We start from the raw sequence: 19,543 nt of genomic DNA on the forward strand, positions 1-19,543 counted from the left end.
ATATATATATATATATATATATATCTTTTCATGATCAGAATAAGTATTTTTTATTTTATTTTTTGGGTCAGAATAATTAATGAAAAGAAAAAAAAAAAAAAAAGAAGGAAAGAAGAAAGAGACTCCAAAATCATTTCTCACAGCCCGCATCTCACGGATCGTAAAGGTCAACGTGGCGTCGGTGGCCGCCGCAACTATCGACGTCGATGACCGCGACCAACTGAAGCCCGCTCCCGCACATTTATTCGTCGGGCGCTCGCCTGCCTGCCTGCCCGCCCGCACGAGATCCGCCTCTCGCTTTACCCCGCGCCGGCCGCCGTCGCACCGACTCGCTCGCCGGACCTGCCGCGTCCCCGGCAGACCAGCCGGAAGGCGAGACGTGTGCGTCGCTGCCGCTGCAGACATGGCCGAGCTGGCCCAGGAGGGGTCGTACTCGCCGGGGGCCGCCACTGCCGCGGCGGACGCGACGACCAAGAGCGTCCAGGCGTGGAGGGCGCTGGTGTGCCGGGTGGCGATCCTGTTCCGGCTCTTGCTCCAGATCCTGCGGGGGACCCCCTCGTGGGCGCAGCTCCTCTCCTTCGTCGGCCTTCGCCACCCCTTCTTCTCCTCCCCGTCCGCAGGCTACAAGCTGCTCTCCGTCGCTCCCCCCGCCGACGCCTTGCCGAACCATACCGCCCCCGCGTCAGAGCCCCTCGGGAAGCTCACGGTGCGTCTTTCTTCCTGATCTGGAATCTGGGCTGTGACTGATTTGCTCAAAAAATCGATCTTTTTAGTTGCTTTTAAGAGATTTCTCATCGATTCAAATTTGGCTTGAGATTGCGTAGAAGACAAGGTTGTGTTCTTCGTGTTTGACCCCTAATTGCATGGGTATCTCATGGTGGTCTGGGCAAACCAAGATCCCTGACTTCGATTTGGTTAGAATTGCTCAGCAGCCACACTTGGTTGACGATTGATCAATTTTTCCTAATGATTGCTATCCTCACGTTTTTTCTTGGCAAAGCTGATTATCTTGGATAAAAAGAAATTGACGAATGAAAACTGGAAATCAAAGAAAGAGGTGTGCTAAATGTGTACTTAATGACGAAGGATTTCCTAGGTTAAGGTCTAAGCAAGACTGCGATGAACGGATAAGTTAATGAAATCTAAATAGAGTGCTTAGCTCGTTCCCCCATCTTTCAATGTGTGAATCACAGATCATCCATCTCTTGATACAACTGGCTGTTAATTTTCCCAAGTCATGGAAATTGTTTGTCATTGTGCATTATTTTTTGTTCGTAGAATGAACATTAGGGAGGAAATAATGTAGATTGGTCACTAATATTCTTAGTCTTGATGTCAGGAGAGAAGTACCTACATATATCATTGGACTTGCAAAACCTTCTTCTACTCTTAGCCTCCGTTCACCGTCCAAATCTGCAAATTGGTCCAAGTAAGCTAGTATATGTGATTAGGGTTTGGATATGCTAATTGAAGCTTTAAATGGGTCTACAATGATGTATGCCTAATTTAGGCATGCGTGTGCTAATTGATAATGAGGCTTTGGAAGTTTGAATCGATAATATGTAGTGAACTCATGGGCATAAACCAAGATGAAGTCTTGAAGGTGAATGAAAGAGTCCATGTGATACTTACTAGTAAATGCCTTTTGTTTAATATTTCAATAATATTCACACAAAAGCTGCCACTAAAAACCATGGTTTTCAAGACATTGTTCTTGGATGATATTATTTTCTTAAGGAGAATTTGTTTATTGTTTTCTTGGGACTGCTTTGTTTAACATAAGTTTACCAAATTTGCAGGTTGTGCTCGACTTGGACGAGACATTGATTTGTGCATACGAGACATCTAGTTTGTCATCTACAGTTCGTGCACAGGCTGTTGAAGCAGGTTTAGAGTGCTTTGACCTTGAATGTGTATCTTCAGAACAGGTTGGTCGCTTATAATCGGGTAAATTATACATAGTCTTTAAGCTTCAAAGGTTACTTATTCAGACTTGTGCTCTTGAAGGATGCTGATGGAAGCCAAAAGGTGAATCATGTCACTGTTTTTGAACGTCCTGGTTTGCGGGAATTCCTAAAACAGAGCAGTGAATTTGCAGACCTTGTTCTTTTCACTGCAGGCCTTGAAGGTTGTGGTTATTTACCTCTAATGAACTGTTCCTTTGGTGCTAGCTCTCTTTCTATGTTTTCCTTGTTTTTCCGTATTTAGTTATTTTATGCTTTCTTCTGTTTCAGGTTATGCTAGGCCAGTTATTGATAGAATAGATATTGACAACAAATTAACTCATCGTCTATACAGGCCTGCAACTGTGAGCACGTGAGTAAAAGTTATAATTATTATGACTTCAATAATCTTTATTTCAGTTATGATGTTTTATTTTACAAAGTGACAACACAAGTATATACCACTCTGCAGCTGTCAGTGCTTTCATTGTCACAGAGTTCTTGAACGTCCAAGTTGTGATTCATGTAGATTCTGCTAAATTTCATGCTTTTTCGAATTTGAGCAATTGTTTGTGACTATGTTGCAAGTGTTGTTGGTCATGGCCTCTATACCTTCTCACAAGTAGTTTGCTCTGTATGCAAGGTATCTGAGTTTTCACTGTTCCTATTACTTTCATGTCAAGCAAACTGATATATGATGCAGGGAACAACTGTGGTTTCCTTGAAACATACAAGAGTTTGTCTTTTTGTTGGAAGGAAGATGTAGCTTTCCACCAGTGATTAAGTTCCATTAAGTGCATGCTCAGATGAAAATGTCCGATTTTGCATAAACTAAACTTTTGTTAAGGTTTTCTTGCAAACATAAACTGATCCTTGTTTTAACAATCGTCCCTTTTTGTTTTGTATTGTCTTAGTGTCAACTGTAATCTATCTAGAACTTTCTGTTGTATCTCTTCCCTAGTAACATTTTAAAAGAATGGCTGTTTTATGCGAGGTCTACTTTGTCTACATTCATGCATGCGTACATTTATATTATGTTTACAATAGTTTCTGTGAAATTCCTCTGTCTCTAATTCCTTGCTGATATTAGCATTGTGTGTTACAATGAAATAGGGGTTTACATTGTAATAAATATATGTGCATTCTTTGAACAGGAAATATCGGGAACATGTCAAAGATCTTTCTTGTGTGTCGCAACATCTCTCCCGCATTGTCATTGTTGACAACAATCCATTTAGTTTCTTGCTGCAGCCATTAAATGGAATACCATGCATGCCATTCTTTGCTGCTCAGCCCTGTGATGATCAGGTAATAGGACATTCTGCTTTCTTGTTGGGTTATTTAGCACTTTTGCAACCGTATATCCATATATAGTTCAATTTCTTAACAAGTAATCATTTTCTAAAGCATAATTTTTGTTCTCAGCTTATGGGAGTTATTCTTCCACTTCTAAAACACCTTTCCCTCCACAAGGATGTCAGGCCCATACTGAATGAGAAGTTTCATATGCGTGAATGGTTTGAACAGCAAGGAATTCCCACCAAATGCTGGACACTGAGTGAGGTGCCAACAGTTCTTCCAAGCTCTTGTTACCAGTGCACATGAATTGCAGTTATTTTGTTCACCATAAATCCACCCTAACAGAACCTCAATTTGTATCACCGACCAAATCTTTTTTGGAGAGTGACTGCTCTTACTTGCGGATACGATGCAACGAATCTGCTGAGCATCAAAAATTGGTGTGCGATATACAAGGAGAATTTTTAGAATTCAACTGTGTATTATCTGCCATTTTAACAGAAAATTCTCCGGCTTGCTACTGCTGTCGAAATAGAATTTTTGGCATAGTTTGCTTAGGGAAAATTGCAGTGTAATTAACGTTGTATTGTACATTCATGACATTTGTTGTTGGAAATGTACACATTGTTTCGAATGGGCTTGTGGTATATTGATGATGCATGGCTGTATCATTTCATTGACCATGATCTCCTGGATTTTAATAAATCAGGTGATGTGGGAGCAATTTGTGATGCTTATGAAAAGAAGTTTAAGATGTAGAAGACAAGTTGTAAACAGTTTTAAGGAATTATTCAAGTCCTCATTCATTCTCATGCATGAGTTATGAATCTGTTGAGATTTCCATGTGTTCCATCTCCATGTCCCAATAGATCTCAGCTAGATTAAGGAAAATATTAAGGTACTTTGATCTCCAATTTATGATTTATGATTTTTTTTAATCTATTATAGTTACTGTTTGATTTGAATCTCAACTCAAAGAAAAGAAGTTGTTTCGTGTTACAATGGACAGGTTACAATCAACTCACAGCCCAAATTCATTTATCACATGATGTACAACACCTTGGAATTGGAAATTTTGTATATCCCCCCATCACAAGTTTTCAAGGAAACAAAATAAAGGGGAGAGAGAGAGAGAGAGAGAGAGAGAGAGAGAGATTAACATTTTTGTATTATACTCCAGATTTTCTGTATTCAGACCATTGGAGAGATAATACTCCATTTTGATATTGAAGTTTTTCATTTCGATATAATAAAATTAGAAAAGATATTCAACTACACGTGCCATATAAAAATATATAAGGAATATTATTTTCAAACTATGGATTAAAAAATGAATCTTGTGTTGCTAAATTATTCCATTTATTGATAATAGAAAAAATGTTAATGATGTTTAAATCAATTCGACTCTATATGCATAAGAGGTCTGATGCGAAAAAGAAAATTCGAACGTTTGCTCGAGGGTTAAGATAAACTCGTACTCTATAGTTGACCTATATGAAGATCAAGATCGGATCGATTTTTCGATCCTATCCTTCCAATGTTTAAATTATTAATTAATTGATAAAGGTGAAGTGATCTTAATGAACGACTAATAATTTTAATTTTTATGATCCGATAAATTATTTTATAGTGGATAGAATCCAGACTTAATTGGCACATGTCAAGTCCTTTGATTGGAGTAAATATTTTCGCTATCAATTGGAGTGCCTACGTAGTAGAATAAATCATCGACCTCCAATGAAGCTTCATGAGCCGCCTGAGGTCGGCCACCTACAAATCCCAGCTACCACCGGTGGATGGCGAGGAATGAGAGGACATGCGACCCACCGAGCGCAGCCACGAGAAATATAAATAACGGAAGCTTTCATTGACGCAATACATCGAGCACCAGTCGCGCTCTAGGTAAGAATGATGCAGAAGGTAAAAAGCAGATGATTCTTAGCACTCCACGGGACCCCACAGACAACACGCAATCTCGCTGCAGAAAAGTAGCAGCAAAGTCAGAAGGAAGGTTTACCCGCTTCCCCTCGAGCCATGTCTGAAGACGCTTGACGAAGTACGTCATGGTGCAGCCTTGAGATGAAGAAGCTTGTGTTTCCCATCGTAACCTAAATTTCACTGGATTATGCAATTAAATCCAAGCTTCCAGGGAGGATCTTCTTCTTGGATGTGCTAATACCTGACAGATTGGTTTGAACCTCGAGTTGATTCAACTCGATATGATCTCATTTGTCAAAGGCCACAAAGACTTGAATTCTGCAGGGTTCATGTTTCTTTATCAGTTGCTATGCTATCAGCAGATCCTCCAATTCTCGACTGTCGGCTGCCATTTTTACTCGCCAAATTCATGTCATCCACCAAAGGCATTTGAAATCGCCAGCAGCTACCCACCTGCTTCGGTTGACTTGTGTGCCAATTCCATCCCCTTACACGAGATTGAGGACCCCAATCCCTCCACCGTGCCAATTAGACTCCGTCTTCGTCTCCGGTTTGATGGCTTCAGCATGTACGTCGCATCCGTTGACCCGAAAAGTCCAGCACAAGCCGAGAACTTGACTCGTCGTCGCGGTAATCGACGAACAATGCTTGGAATCGAAAGAGACGTGCGTCAATTCATCAAACAGGTGTCGGAAGCCTCTTCCGGTGTGTCTCAGCTTTCAATGTTAATTGAGATTGGACTACGATTCCGAGCAAAGAAGTTGGAAGAATCCATTTACAAACATCGATGAACAAGGTATCAATCAATGTGCGATATATCACGTCAGTCTGCCGATGCAAAGGAGAGGCTTGCACTGGAGATGCTCCCATGGCTCTCCTCGCAGAGTGCGAGCGCGCTCTCGAGGTTGGCGACGATGTCGGTCATGCTTGGTCGATCCTTCCCCTCGAGGTTGACGCAATGCACGGCGGTGTAGGCCACCAGCTCCACCGCCTCGGCTTCGTGCAAGCCTGGCTGCCCCACTCTTGCGTCGAGCACCTTGCTGACCTCGCCTGCCACGACGCAGGGCACCGCATAGTCGACGACGCTGGTCGGATTCCCGTCCTCGTCCTTAAAGATTGCATTTTTGCCGGTGAGCGCCTCGAGCATCACCACTCCGAGCCCGTAAACGTCGCTCTTCACCGTCAGGTGGTGCATCCCGTAGTACTCGGGGTCCATGTACCCGATCGTTCCCGCCGCCCTCGCCGACAGATGCTCCCCCTCCGACTCCGGTCCCATTAGCGACAGCCCGAAGTCCGACACCCGGGCGACCCAATTCCCGTCGAGCAATATGTTGGAGGACTTGATGTCGCGATGGATGATCGGGGGCACCGCATAGTTGTGGAGATACTCGATCCCTCTCGCTGCATCCAGCAGCACCTTGACTCGCATCTTCCATGAATTCAAGACGCTCGATTCCTCGCCGTTCTTAGGGTGTAGATGGTCATACAGAGCTCCGTTCTTCATGTAATCGTAGACAAGGAGCCTCTCTTCCTTCTCCTCGCAGTAGCCCACCAGGCCGACCAAGTGTTTGTGGTGGAGCCGAGAGAGGAAAGCCAGCTCCGATTGGAAAGCGCTCTCCTTTTCCTGGAACTTCTTCGCCCTCGGCCCTGTCTCGCTTCTCTTGATCGCCACCTCCCGCCCATCGGGAAGTTTCCCCTTGTACACCGTTCCGAAGCTCCCGGCCCCGATTTTGGTCTCCAAGGAGAAATTTTTGGTGGCGGCGGCAAGCTCCGAGAGGCTGAACTCCTCGGCGCGGTCCTTGAACGAGGACGGGCCGCTTCTCTGCCGCCGCATGACCCGCGAGCCTTGTCGCCGGAAAATTCGGGACCGCGACCCAGAAGGGGACGTAAAGGGGCTCGGGACGATCGATCCGGCACCCGTAGCAGACGAATGAGCAGCATGAGATCCTCCATTCCCAGCTGCCGTAATCGTTGGTTGAACGGAATTGTGCACCTTCTTGCGCTTGCAAACACCAATCCATACGCAGTAGACGATGGAGCAAACGCCGGAAAATGTTCCGACTGACCCAATGATGGCGAAGGCCAGCCACCTCTTGTTAGTTTTCGTCGATGAAGTGGCCGATGGTGGCGTCGAAGGTGCCGATGACGGTGACGGCGGGCGTGGGCTTGGTTGCACGACTCCACCACCACATCGCTGGCATATAACTCCAGAACCCGAACACAGGGTCTCGGAATCGGCGAACAGCCCGCAACCACAAGAGCTTTGACTGGAAGTGCAAACCCCCGGAAGAAGCGTCGGCAACTGAAGCTTAGTCACCGCCGGGTCTTTCGTGTTCGTCCCCCAACAAAGCACGTTAAAGTTCGCCGTCGTTAGGCCGCAGGTGAGATTGCCAGCGGCGACGATGAACTCGAACGGCGTACTATTCGTCGGCGTGTACTCGCCGCCGGTGCCCCCGCCCCAGCAGACCACCGTGCCGTTGGCTCGCCTGATGGCGCAAGTGTGGTTCGAACCCAGCGCGAGGCTTCCGAACTCGAACGCGGAGCCCATGGGCGGGGTCGCTTGGCCGGTGTCGTTGTTGCCAACGCAAATGAGGCTGCCGCCGACATCGATACCGCAGACGTGGGAGTCCCCAGCGACGATGGTCGACATGTTGGTGCTGGCGAAGGCGTCCTGGATCGTGCGGTTCCCCGGCCCCCAACAGTTGACCGAGCCACTAGCGTTAACGGCGCAGGTGAAGTCCCGACCAGAGGTGACGGAACTGTAGGAGCCGGAGACATTGGAAGGGAAGCCCCTGTACTGGCGCCACCACTGGACGAACGTGCGGTTGCGGTCGACGGCCGCAATCTGGGCTTCGCCGACGGCGAGTTCCTCGAGGGCAACGGGGCCGTTGTAGACGCGCTTCCTGGGGAGCGTGCCAGAGGAGGAGTTCGCGGCGTTCCAGCAGAAAAAGGCGGTTCCGTCGGCACTCAGGCCGCAGAGGGAGCTGCGGCCGCCGGAGATGGAACTGAAGGAGATGTTCGGCAGGAGGGGGAAGGGTTGAGCGTCGGCGACGCCAGCCCGGGCGCACTGGACGCTCCGGGGGGAGGTTCGGGCGACGATGCCGCAGACGATGTCGGTGCCGTGGGCGATGGCGATGGTGGAGGCGGAGCCGGTTGCTCGGGCGGGAGCGAGGAAGACGGCCAGCGTCGCGGTCACCGCCACCGCAGCAGCGAGACGAAGCCTCATCGGTCGGCGGCGGCGCGGGGGGCGGGTGGGGGGCTACAGGTCGGGGATTCCTCCTCTCTCCCGCATCGATAGCCAAGCGAGGAGAGGCGCGCAAGGAAGAGCGAATAAACCTGCGCACAGTGGGATCGGCGACCGCAGCCATTGTGGTGTGCTTTAAGACAATAAGAGGGAAACGCGGATTGGGTGGGGGAGTGCTTTTTGGACAATTCCGAATGGGAGGGGGGCTCTTTTCTTCGTTTCCGTTTTCCTTCTTTCGAGAAGAAGAACGACCGAGTAAAAGTTAAAAGAAAATCCCAAATAATAAAAATAATATTCATGGCTTTTCTTTTCAATAGAAAGAGGTTTTTTTTCATATTAATAAAAAGTATGTGTATTTTAGTACGAATGGGGAAACGGTGGGAGGCATATGCAGATGCATCCGTGCTTTTACTGCAGCACTTAATTCATCAGGTCTAGATCATTAATACATCTCGGAAACTGACATCGACTAAGGTACATCTACTTATTATGTCCACCATATTACGATATAATTTATCGTCATCTATTCTAGTTAACGACGGTGTTTGATCTTAATGTTGGTGTGAAGCCACGAGAACGTGAGACGAACCGAGGACTTATCCGAGCTACCATTTCCTACGACTGGCACTTGCTGACCTCGTCAACGGTCAGACCAACGAGCATTGGGTCAAAGACGCGAAGGGCGTCACAGCTACTTCTGGACTCGGTCCAACTCAGAGAGAGAGAGAGAGAGAGAGAGAGGCTTCGAAGAAGAGAGAGTTAGTGAGCGGGCGGTGATCGGATGGCGTCGCCTGGGATCCGTGGATCTCACGTGCGCGCGCGAAGGAAGAAGACGCATTGAACCCCGCCGCTGGAGGCACGCACCGACCGTTGCTGTCCTCGTCGCCGGTAGCGGGGCCGTGGGTGCTGGGTTTGGCGAGGCACGGAGAAGGGTGGGTGGCGACGCCGTCACGTGAACGGCGCCTCGCCCTGCAGCAGAGCCACGAGTGGGCGTGTCGTGTATGACTCGCCGTGAGCATGAGTTTGAGGTGGCAGCTTGGCTGAGTCTGGACAAACCTCAGCTCGGTCACACAAGTAACTCGTCGAAATCACCATTACAAGTTAGTGTGACTCGTTCGTTGACATGGGTAGACTCGCACTTAGACGATCTCTTACCACTTTAGCAACGCATGGTTGATACCTTAACAGCAGCTACGTAAGAAAGATTGAGGTGAGTTGGACAAACTTATGGTATTATTCTTATAGATGAAGTATATTTGATTGCATAATAATTCGAGGATATATCGAATTTGACTTAAAAACCTTCTTAAATCACCTAAAAATAAAAGTAAAATAAAAACTAATTGAATCACTATGTACATCATATTTGCTTATCATGTCGAAAGATCCAAGTATGTTGAATAAATTTTATGATTTTACATTAATAAATGAATTGTACTGTTAGACAACAGATATGTCGTGGCTGATGAGTCAGCATAACTAGGTCCACGGGCCGATGTCGGGAGCTTTCTACATGGTGATTTGGATGATGAGGTACCCGAGCTCTCGGGAAGGAATGCTGATTGGCGTTGGTTGAGATCGCTTCTGATTGGTGACTCCTTGGTGCTGAGCGAATTGTGTTTCTGTGCCGAGTCCCTCACCGTCGATGAGTGGTTGTCCTCCTACAAAAATGACCTCCGTCGGGTGATACCCGGTCGTGACCCCTCCGATGAGCAAGTTAGTAACGAGAGGGATTACTTTTTTCCTTCTTTTTTCTTGCCTCCCCTTGATCGGAGGCCAACTATGGGTTTTATACTTTGGCGCGAGGGCTGATGGTGCGTCGATTCGACGTCGCTATCGCTGACCCCCAAGAAATGGGATGACCCTTCTGACTAGTCGTCGTTCCGGGACGTACAGAGCGGCATCAGATGGCACCGCTCCGAGCTCCCGGGCCGGAACGCGTGGTATATCTTCTTAGTATGAGCTCCCGGAATAGGACGAGTGGCGTAGGGCTCCGATTTGATATGTGGTGTCAGCGGTGATGTGTCCATGCCACCAAAATATACCATACTACACATTTGTAGAATAAGATGAAACTAAGCTGCATTACACAATCCAATGTAATAAAGTTTATATATAAGTGTTCACTGTCGAATTGTCCAACTCACCATACAGAATGATCTCATTTTTATTTATTTTGGGGGTTTTAAAAGATTATTTTGTATATTTTCATATTAATTTATAATCGAGCATAACATATCTTATTTGTAATGTAATACTATAAAATTTATTCAACCTAACTCAAACTTTGCTAATCCATGAAAAATATGACATAAATAATGATAGAAAAAATCTTCACAATAATGACAGCACACGGGGGAGACTTGGTTAACAATAAGTGGGGGTACGAACAAGAAGGAATGATTAGGAATTATTTCATCCAAAAAAAAATTCATGAAATATTTCTTTTTTTATTTTTTAATATCAAAAGTTATTTTTATAGTAATTAAGATTAATTATTTTTTATAAAATTTATATTATTCAAGAGTTGTCAGTATATTCTGAAAAAGGGAATCCCATGTTAAAACTAATCAATATGGGTTTTTAAATGAGAGAAAATAATAATTTCCAAAATTGATTACCGACATCCACTGACCAAGTGCCACGCGTCTTAGCCTCCACGTAGACCAATTACTCCCACCCTAATAATTATAATCAAGTCAATCCCTACCACACGAATCATAAAGCTCATCACCACCGTGCATTTCTCGGGGATCAGCCGCTCATCATCATAAACAAAGCCGGGTCGGTTATTCCCGCGCCGCCCGTCGCCCCTCCCGTCCTATAAACAGCGGAACGCGGTCTTTGCCGTCGTCATCTCATCGACTCCAACATCCCGAACATCATCCACCAATGGCTTCCCAAGGCGATTTCTAACAACCCAACCGCAGCCGAGTCCCTCGCCTCTCCCCGATCCGTCACCTACTGGTTTGTGCCGACCCCCAAATCATTGGATTCGGTGACTTCTGGATAGAAATCGTGAGTTTTACTGATAAAGCTGTCGCCTTTGTGTTGCTTTGATACAGCTGTGGCTCTTGTGGGTACGCCCTGAATCGGAGCTTCACCGATCGGGACGCAGTCGTGGGGATTGTTGAGGAGGAGGACCAAATTATTCTTCCGGAAATGCCGGAACTTCGTTGGCGTCGGATACGAAGACGGTACCGCCTCATCGGCTGGGTCTGATGGCTCCGACTCTGTCTCCGGAAACGAGAGGTTGCGTGGAAGAAATACGCTATCAAGATTAGGGCTCTGCAGCCGGCATCTTCATCTGACGAGTCAGGTATTCCTCTCTCTTCCTGATGTCCATGGACAAGTCGACATCACATATGCTTCTTGATGCTAGAATATCAGATGCACTTGTAAAGGATGTTTGGACCAGGAAAGTTGTCTTTGATCTGTTTGTAGTTTTGTCTCAGAGTCTTAAATACACAGAAATTTGTTTGCTGTTGAGTAATGGTGGGTTTAGATACATTTTCATTATGTGAATTAAGTTGGTTATGAATGAAAATTCTTGGTGTAATCAGGAACACTTGCTCCTTTCTCTATTTGTGAGTGATTTCTCCTGTGTAGTATTCATCTTAGAGTTTGCATCTTGTGGGAACATAGTCTTGACTCCCTGAGCCATGATCTTGGTAACATTTTGACATGTGAGCTTTGTGATATTCTAAATCCGATGAAACTGGATATCATTTTGTTTGTCAAAACAGAGCTTGAGGTTAGTAGTTACATTGTTAGATCAAGATGAGGTGGAGGGTTTCATTTGTTAGGTTCATCTTGCATGAGTTTTCTTTGGAAATAATCTAATGATTATGAGGGGAATTGGTGGGAGAAAGAAGCATCCCAACTTTAGGCCATTGGTTTGTGATGTTTCACCAGCTAACTAGGTAAGTTATGGTGTTTTCTTATCTTGGCAACATTCGCAACTTTGCATTTACTTTCTTTGGCCAACGTCTCTTTGCTTATCAAACAAGATCTCGGTGTTTGGAGATGATGAATTAAGTGGTTGGATGAAGGTTGCACTTTGTAGCTAGGAGAAAGAAGACTAAGGACTATACCAATTCCATAGTATCTAATTTTTGTTTTCCTTATTTCCACTTGCAGAATCATGAGAATTGTTTTAATGGTTTCTAACTCTTGTTACCTACATCAAAGTTAAAGATCTAGTTACAATTTTGTAGCTACATTATTGACTAGGTGAATGAAAAGGTCTTGAAGATTCTCGAATACACCAGAAATTCATTTTCTACAGCTAAAATTTTGTCGATATGAAATTTTAGTAGAAATATGTTCTTCAAAACCTGATCTTTGTTTAACAGTTCTAGGCATACATTGTTGAATTTCTTAGGTTGAGCAGATTCATATATACCTATAGTTTTAAGTCAAATATAATAAAATGAATCACAAGATTACAATCCACATTAAAGATATTTGGTAAAATAAAAATTCAAATCCATGACAAAGATAAAGCAAAAGAAAAGAAGGGAAAAGAAATAAGCAAGGGACACCAAACTATAAAAGAAAAAAGTACAATCTTCCACATTTACCTAACAGCTGAAATCATCAAAATATTGGGAAGATGCAGTAGTACTCAATAGCTCCACCAGAGGGAAATAACTGCAGCTGCAAATACAATACCTCCTTCATACGTGCATTTTAAGTTCACTGCAGCAGTGGCTCCACTAGAATCTGAAGTGCCTGAAGGGCTTTCAGCAATGGAGCTTTCCTTCTTTTTTGATTTGTTCGGTGCAGGTGCAGCAGCAGGAGCTGGGGGTCCAAAGATTTCTAAAGGAAGGAGTACCTGATCAAGCTTGTACACAGCTAGCTGGCTATCCGAGTATACCGTGCTGGCGATGGAGGTATTGACAATTCCTGTTGTTATGTTCACTGAGTTTCCAATGGTTGTCACGTTCAATGGATACCGACCATTGTTAACATCACCCGCCTGTGTTCTTACAGGGTTGCTTATTGTTTGGAACTGAGAGATCGAGACAATGTAAGGCAGTTCATGGAATTGGATTAGCGCAACCTGTTGCTGATCGGTGAGGGAGTTCATTGTGCCAGAGGGGAGGCTGGAGAAAGCACTATCGGTGGGCGCAAATACTGTGATGCCGTTGACGGAGTTGTTCAGCTGGTTGTTTATTTGGTCGCCAACATGGGTGCTTTTGAGCAGGCGGATGAAGGTTCCGAACTCCCCTGCTTTCTCAAGAACGGCTGTGATGTTGGGTGGGCCTGCTGGAGCTGGAGATTCTGCCAGCTGAGCTGAAGTTACAACAATGAATTGGACAAGAAAGAGGAGGGTAATGGCACAAGTGAAGTGTTGCATGGTTTCAGTTGCCTCTTTTCGCTTCAGGAAGATAGGGTATGGACTGTTATGACTTCTTTCCTTGTGCATTGCTGCATGGAGCTTTGGAAGGGGGGGTTTTATGCTGGTGGTGGAGGGAGGAGAGAGAATGTGGTGGGTCGTGGGATTGTGTCCTACACCAAACTCAATGAGACTCTCCAGCTAGTTTGCTCAATATGGTCGCAAATGTTTGATGTATGACAGTAACATCACTGCTGTGATTCTTCCTCAGAAAGCTAGCATGCAATGATAGTTGTCCAAAACCATTAGTGAAGAAAGAGAGTGATGCTATTAAGCTACTATTCCCCTTTCTGCTTTATGTTGATATTAGTACTTTCTTGAAATCACAGACATATATATATATTGATATGTTGATGTTGCATGTTAGTGAAAAATGTTCACTGCAACTTCTAATAAGATTCTATTTTGTATGTTACAGAGAGAAGATACCTTCCTAAGATAAAGATCATCCAATAAGATTGCTGATGTGCTGCTCTCTTTAAGATGGTTCTTTACCATGTGACTTCAGGTACTCAAGGAATTCATAGGTTCTTTTCTTATGTGTGCATTCTTTGTCTTGATCTAACCATCATATATAAGCAAGCCTTCATTATATTTGTATTCTCTTGGAATGCTTGGTCAGAAGATATTCTGTTCTTTCATTATTGTTTGTGAAGCATATTCAGAGACAGGTAGCAGAACAATGAATGCAAGAGACATGGCAACCAATGGGGCAGAATTGATCTGTCAAAAGGCACAGAAAAGTGAGCAAATAATTCAGGAGAGGGATCCCATTTAGATTGTGTGATAAGAGCCTTTTTCCTTAAAGTTCATGTTAGGTAGTCTTTTTCACTCAAGAGTGTGCTGTTAAATGCCCCCCTAAGAAGTTAGAGAGAGAAAGTGGGAGTCACATGCAATAGATTGTTTCAGGTTTGAGGTGGCCCTTCTCACATGCATCTTCATCAAAACATTTTCCTCGCAAGTTATGATGCTGCCCAACTCTTTCTTCTTCACTCATCATTTACAATTTTCTTTTTTTGGAGGCTGTGGAAAAAATTAATTAATTTCGTGTGATGTTAGAATACTAAAGCGTAATGAAATCAACCAGTAAATGCATTGATATAATTATGCCATTGCCAAACATACAACTTAGGAAATTGCAAGCCCATTATTTTAGGCACCACAGAATATATTAGACCTTTTCCATTTAATATACTTTTTTAGGGTTTTTACATGTCTATCTGTGCATCTACCCCTATAAAATTTAGTATAGCACATACATGTCTCAAGTTATTCTGGTTGGTTAATCATCACCAATAATAGTTATTGATGCGAATTTAAATTATAACTCAAACACCTCAAGCATTCTTAATATTTTCACCCTTCAACCTACTAGATGTGTAACCCATAGTGATGTCAATATTAATTATAATTTTAATTTTATTGTACTATCCAGTTATACATGTATGTGAATTTTAAAATTTTTTAAGACATGAAATATATTAACGATCAATCATCATTCGACATATAAACGTCCTATCGAAGTTATTATGGAAGGAAAATATCTAAGTTACTCTCTACCCATATGCTCGCATGGACAAAAGTTTAAGGCAATTCAGGGTTGTCTCCTCTCGGCCACCCACATGAAAAAAACATCATGAGGGGATGTTGGAGTGGCTAGAAGAAGTTATTTCCTTCAAGACCAAATATAAAAGTTGACTCCCGATATTACGTCGCGAAACTCATTAAAAAAAAAATCAACATCCACTAAGAGATCTCGATCACTAACTTGAGAATTGAAGGGATCGGATCGAAAATTTTTTTCCTAGCATTGCTCTTAGTGTAGATGACATATTGGGAGCTCGACACTTTCACCTTATAGCTATCTCAGAGTCACCTCAATCATCTTATGGGAAAATCCTATGTAGTTGGGATGACTATCGACGATGATTTCCCATAACAGCAGGATATATATGATAAATTAAAATTTGAAGGAGCAAATAAAAATTCATTAGAGGAAAGTATATGTTTCCCATGCATCAGTTGATCCCATCTAAAACTGATAACTTATTCTACCTACAAAACAGATTAAGCAAAAGAGTATGTTGTTAGAACTGCTTATCGATGTCGAGCATTGCAAAAGTCTCCACTGTCATCTTTCTCGTTGCTACAGCTCCATGCATGTTTGGTGTCACACCTCCATGGTTGCTCCCACAGCTTCGAGCTTCAGTTCATACTCACAGAGCCACACACGCACAATACACCACAGCGAAGCACACAAATTGGATCTATCCATAGTACATGGAAGTCAAATGCTTACGTCTTTTCCAGGTTTCTATGATATAGTCTGCATTTCTCACCGAGTCTCTTAAAATGACCAAGTAAATACTGATAGCTCCTGATCTGAACTCACCAGAAACAGCCACCGTTGCCGAAGAAGAAGCCCATCTGGTCCTCGCTGTATCCTCCGGCCTCCGCCCCTTCTCCTCCCATTCCCAGGAGATCCATGGTCACGCCATCGCCGTTCTGGTTCATCGACGACGATGGCGGTGGAGCCACCGCTTCCACTCGCCGGTTCCATCCTGTTTCTGTTCCTCTGTTTTCCGGTGCAGTCTCGGAGGGCAAAGCATAGGGTGCCATGATTGGCTCAGCAGCAGGAAACCCCAGCACTGCATTCCCTGCGCCGCCGTCTTCCTCTGTCGGCTTCTTGCCTGTGGAACTCGTGAAGAAATCCGTGAAGTCGGTGGGCGCCTTCTCCTGTCTGCTCCACTGCGAGTCTTTCAGCTTTGAGTAGGAGTCCATGCTTTTCACCGCGTCGCAGAAGAAGGAAGATGATGCAGGTTTGTTTGACGCAGTGCTCCTGTCGTGCTGGTAAAGCTGGAAGGCGCTCCTGCTCGGGTCGCTGATCCAATTCTCCTGTTGCTGATAAGAGTGGATGCTACTCTTCCTCGGATCAGTTTGGTGATTCGGCGTCAGAGTCAGGAAATGTGACGTCGAAGAGTCGCCCGGTGGAAAATTCTTCTCCTGCTGGATCTGAAATTGCTCCATGTTGAGTATACTCTCCGTGCTCATCGCCTGACCGGGGAAGCATGTGGACGCGGGCATGCTCATGGTTGCGTTCATCACCCCTGCCTTCTGCAGCAACGCCGTCGCCGACGACTCGGTGAAGGTACTGGCTAGATGTGGCTGGTGAATGGAGTTCATGCAAACCAAGCTTGCAAGCATCGGTTCATCGATGCCAGCGTAGTAGCTCTCCTTCCCTGCGTCAAAGAATGACGCTGGGAGAGTGAGAGATTCAGATAAGCTTAGGAAATCATTGTAGACTGTAGAGTTGGCTGCCACAGAGTTCTGTTCCCTCTTACCATAGGCGCAGACGTTTGATAGTGAAAGATGAGGTCCTAGTCCCTGTGATTCCTCTGTAGATGGAGCTCCATGATCCATGAAGGAAGAAGATGACCCACCGAAGAAATCAAACGTAGAGGACTTCCCATTCAGACCATTTTCCTCCCTTAATTCGTCGAGAGATGCGTTGGAGAAAGAGTGATTGGCCGCGAGCGGTGGTGATGCCACCTGAGCCATGCCGCCGTAAGTGCCGGAAGAAGAGTACATACACAAGACCTCATCGTAGCGAGACTTCAGAAGACGAGTTAGGCACACTGGGAGAGATGCCACGAAGTCGGGGTCATCGGGAAGCATGGCAACAGAGCGATTCAGCTGCCCAGCTGATGGCGCATCCCGGTCATCATTCAAGACCGCGTTCGGCTGCTCTGCCGTGGCTTCAACTCGCAGGGGAGCTTCCTGGGGAGAAGTAAACCCGATGTTGGTGTAGACCAGTTGCTCGTTCATGTCGGGAAGTTCAAAATTGCCGCCAAAGACGTCGACATCGGCCCTGGTGCTCGGCTCTCCGGCGACCGAAGAAGGCAGCTTCATGCTCTCCTCTAACAGCTTGCAGCAGAATGCCCGGTGCGCCTCGTAGCTGTTCTTTCTGCCACATGCGAAGTGTTCGTGTGTCCTAATACGAGCTCATAACTAATAGGCCGATGAATCAATGGTGTAGCCATTGATGCTCACCTGGAGAAGGTACTGCCGCACTCGCATTGATGGTCGCGCAGGATGTGGTTCTTCAGGTGGGCCTTGAGATCCGCCTCCACGGCATAGGGCTTGGAGCACTGAGGGCATATCAGATTCTTGGTCCCGTGCTTCCTGTTGAAGTGCTTCTTGATCCCGGTGATGTCGCTGAGGGCGCGGGACCTGTCGTTGTAGACGCAGGTGGGCACGGGGCAGATGTAGGCCTTGCGTCGCGCCGGCGTGCCGCCGCTCTTCTTGAGCTCCCAGTTGATGTTGTGGGTGCGCATGTGCAGCTGCAGGTTCTGATCCCGCTGGAATCCCTTCCCGCACACCTCGCAGATGTATCGGCCCGTCGCCAGCAGATCCTCCGGCTGCAGCGCCACCACCTCTGCATCGGGATCTGTTGCACCACCAACACCTTCTCTCGTTATCCATGGTAGCGAACTCCACATTCTCCACTGACAGCACATATATCACTCAAGTACAAGAAGAAGATAAGGGAGTTCTGCAGTGTATGCATGCCTGGGCGCCCTGCCGGTCTCGTCTTCCTTCTTTTGCGTTCATTAGGGTTAGGGTTTGGCTCCCCATGGTTGCCTGCGGTGGAAGCTTTGCTGAACATTTTCCTAAGTACACACTTCCTGCAATCAAAACAATCGTACGCACTCTGGAATTCGAATCTAAGATATGAAGTAGTAGGAGACAGTAGCATTAAAATCCACGACTAATATCGATTACATGACTGAGATGGAGAAAAAGCGTGCACAACAATCATGTGGATAGATGTCTGCATGAAGAGATAGGCTTCTTCCTCCTCACCTCTGTACGTAAACTCTTTGATGGTAGGAAAACTTTGGGCTACGAACTATGCAGCAAATTCTAATGCAATCAACTTATGCAGCATATATATCTCATGATCTATGAATTGTCGTGAAGTGACACTACCGAGATTATTAAGGGGAACAGAATACAAGGAATTCCAATCAGCAAGCAGGTGAAGGATGAGATAGTCATCTCCAAGAAAAGAAGTCAATCTTGAACAGCATCTATGCATCAAGAGAAATGAGATACTGTACACTAAGTCACAAGATAACGTTACTCTTTCTGTGTATGCATGGTTCGAATCCATTGCCAAAACTTAGAGGTATCCACTTTAATAGAATAACACATGCTTAGAGTTTGGCAAGGCAACAATACTGCATATCAACCCTATTTTATATGTACATATATGGTAAGTATCTTTAATATCTTAATAATGCAAGACTTATCTGTAATCTATCTCTATATGGCACATAAGAATCTTTTTGTCTAAAAACATCTCCTTTCATTTGTGGACTAACAAACCCTAATTTTACATTCTTTTGTTTATATACCATAATATTACTTTTTTATATTAATAAAATCCAAAAATTAAGCTATTGAGTTATGATTTAAACTCAATACATGCAATATAACTCTTAAATTTTTCAACAATGATTAGATAGGGTCCAAATCCATTTCCAAAAAAAGAAAATTAACTTGATCTATGATTATCTGCTTTATAAGATGCTGAAGAATTGTGAAGACAATTAGGACTTCCTATTTAGGAGTACAATGTTTTTAATTCATCCATTCCTATATGTGGCAAAATTATCTTTACTTTGCATGATAAGTTTGTATGCATGCACACTCAAT

General features: G+C 44.8%; 4 protein-coding genes across 4 annotated transcripts; 1 reads left to right on the forward strand and 3 right to left on the reverse strand.

Moving 5' to 3' along the window:
- Positions 1-114: 114 nt before the first annotated feature.
- Positions 115-3,876, forward strand: LOC103989709 (uncharacterized). The gene is made up of 6 exons (XM_009408653.3): positions 115-706; positions 1,800-1,928; positions 2,008-2,128; positions 2,235-2,316; positions 3,098-3,251; positions 3,369-3,876. The coding sequence occupies exons 1-6, from the start codon at positions 404-406 to the stop codon at positions 3,546-3,548; spliced, it is 969 nt and encodes a 322-aa protein (XP_009406928.2). The 5' UTR covers positions 115-403; the 3' UTR covers positions 3,549-3,876.
- Positions 3,877-5,892: 2,016 nt separating this feature from the next.
- LOC135677211 (putative serine/threonine-protein kinase-like protein CCR3) lies at positions 5,893-8,541 on the reverse strand. Its single transcript, XM_065189265.1, has one exon. The coding sequence runs from the start codon at positions 8,404-8,406 to the stop codon at positions 6,004-6,006; it is 2,403 nt and encodes an 800-aa protein (XP_065045337.1). The 5' UTR covers positions 8,407-8,541; the 3' UTR covers positions 5,893-6,003.
- A 4,283-nt stretch (positions 8,542-12,824) lies between these two features.
- On the reverse strand, positions 12,825-13,853 carry LOC103989711 (fasciclin-like arabinogalactan protein 12). The gene has a single exon (XM_009408655.3). The coding sequence runs from the start codon at positions 13,784-13,786 to the stop codon at positions 13,052-13,054; it is 735 nt and encodes a 244-aa protein (XP_009406930.2). The 5' UTR covers positions 13,787-13,853; the 3' UTR covers positions 12,825-13,051.
- A 4,018-nt stretch (positions 13,854-17,871) lies between these two features.
- LOC135677880 (zinc finger protein NUTCRACKER-like) lies at positions 17,872-18,418 on the reverse strand. Its single transcript, XM_065190292.1, has one exon. It carries the CDS (start codon positions 18,340-18,342, stop codon positions 17,872-17,874), a length of 471 nt encoding a protein of 156 aa, XP_065046364.1. The 5' UTR covers positions 18,343-18,418.
- Positions 18,419-19,543: the final 1,125 nt, after the last annotated feature.

Source organism: Musa acuminata, chromosome BXJ1-6 (genome assembly GCF_036884655.1).
Source record: "Musa acuminata AAA Group cultivar baxijiao chromosome BXJ1-6, Cavendish_Baxijiao_AAA, whole genome shotgun sequence".
Taxonomy (NCBI): Eukaryota; Viridiplantae; Streptophyta; class Magnoliopsida; order Zingiberales; family Musaceae; genus Musa; species Musa acuminata.

Coding starts and splice junctions, on each gene's coding strand:
- LOC103989709 (XM_009408653.3), top strand. CDS start 404: ATGGCCGAGCTGGCCCAGGAGGGGTCGTACTCGCCGGGGGCCGCCACT. Junction 2,317..3,097: donor AGGCCTGCAACTGTGAGCAC/GTGAGTAAAAGT, acceptor TTCTTTGAACAG/GAAATATCGGGAACATGTCA. Junction 3,252..3,368: donor CTCAGCCCTGTGATGATCAG/GTAATAGGACAT, acceptor TTTTGTTCTCAG/CTTATGGGAGTTATTCTTCC.
- LOC135677211 (XM_065189265.1), bottom strand. CDS start 8,406: ATGAGGCTTCGTCTCGCTGCTGCGGTGGCGGTGACCGCGACGCTGGCC.
- LOC103989711 (XM_009408655.3), bottom strand. CDS start 13,786: ATGCAACACTTCACTTGTGCCATTACCCTCCTCTTTCTTGTCCAATTC.
- LOC135677880 (XM_065190292.1), bottom strand. CDS start 18,342: ATGTGCTGTCAGTGGAGAATGTGGAGTTCGCTACCATGGATAACGAGA.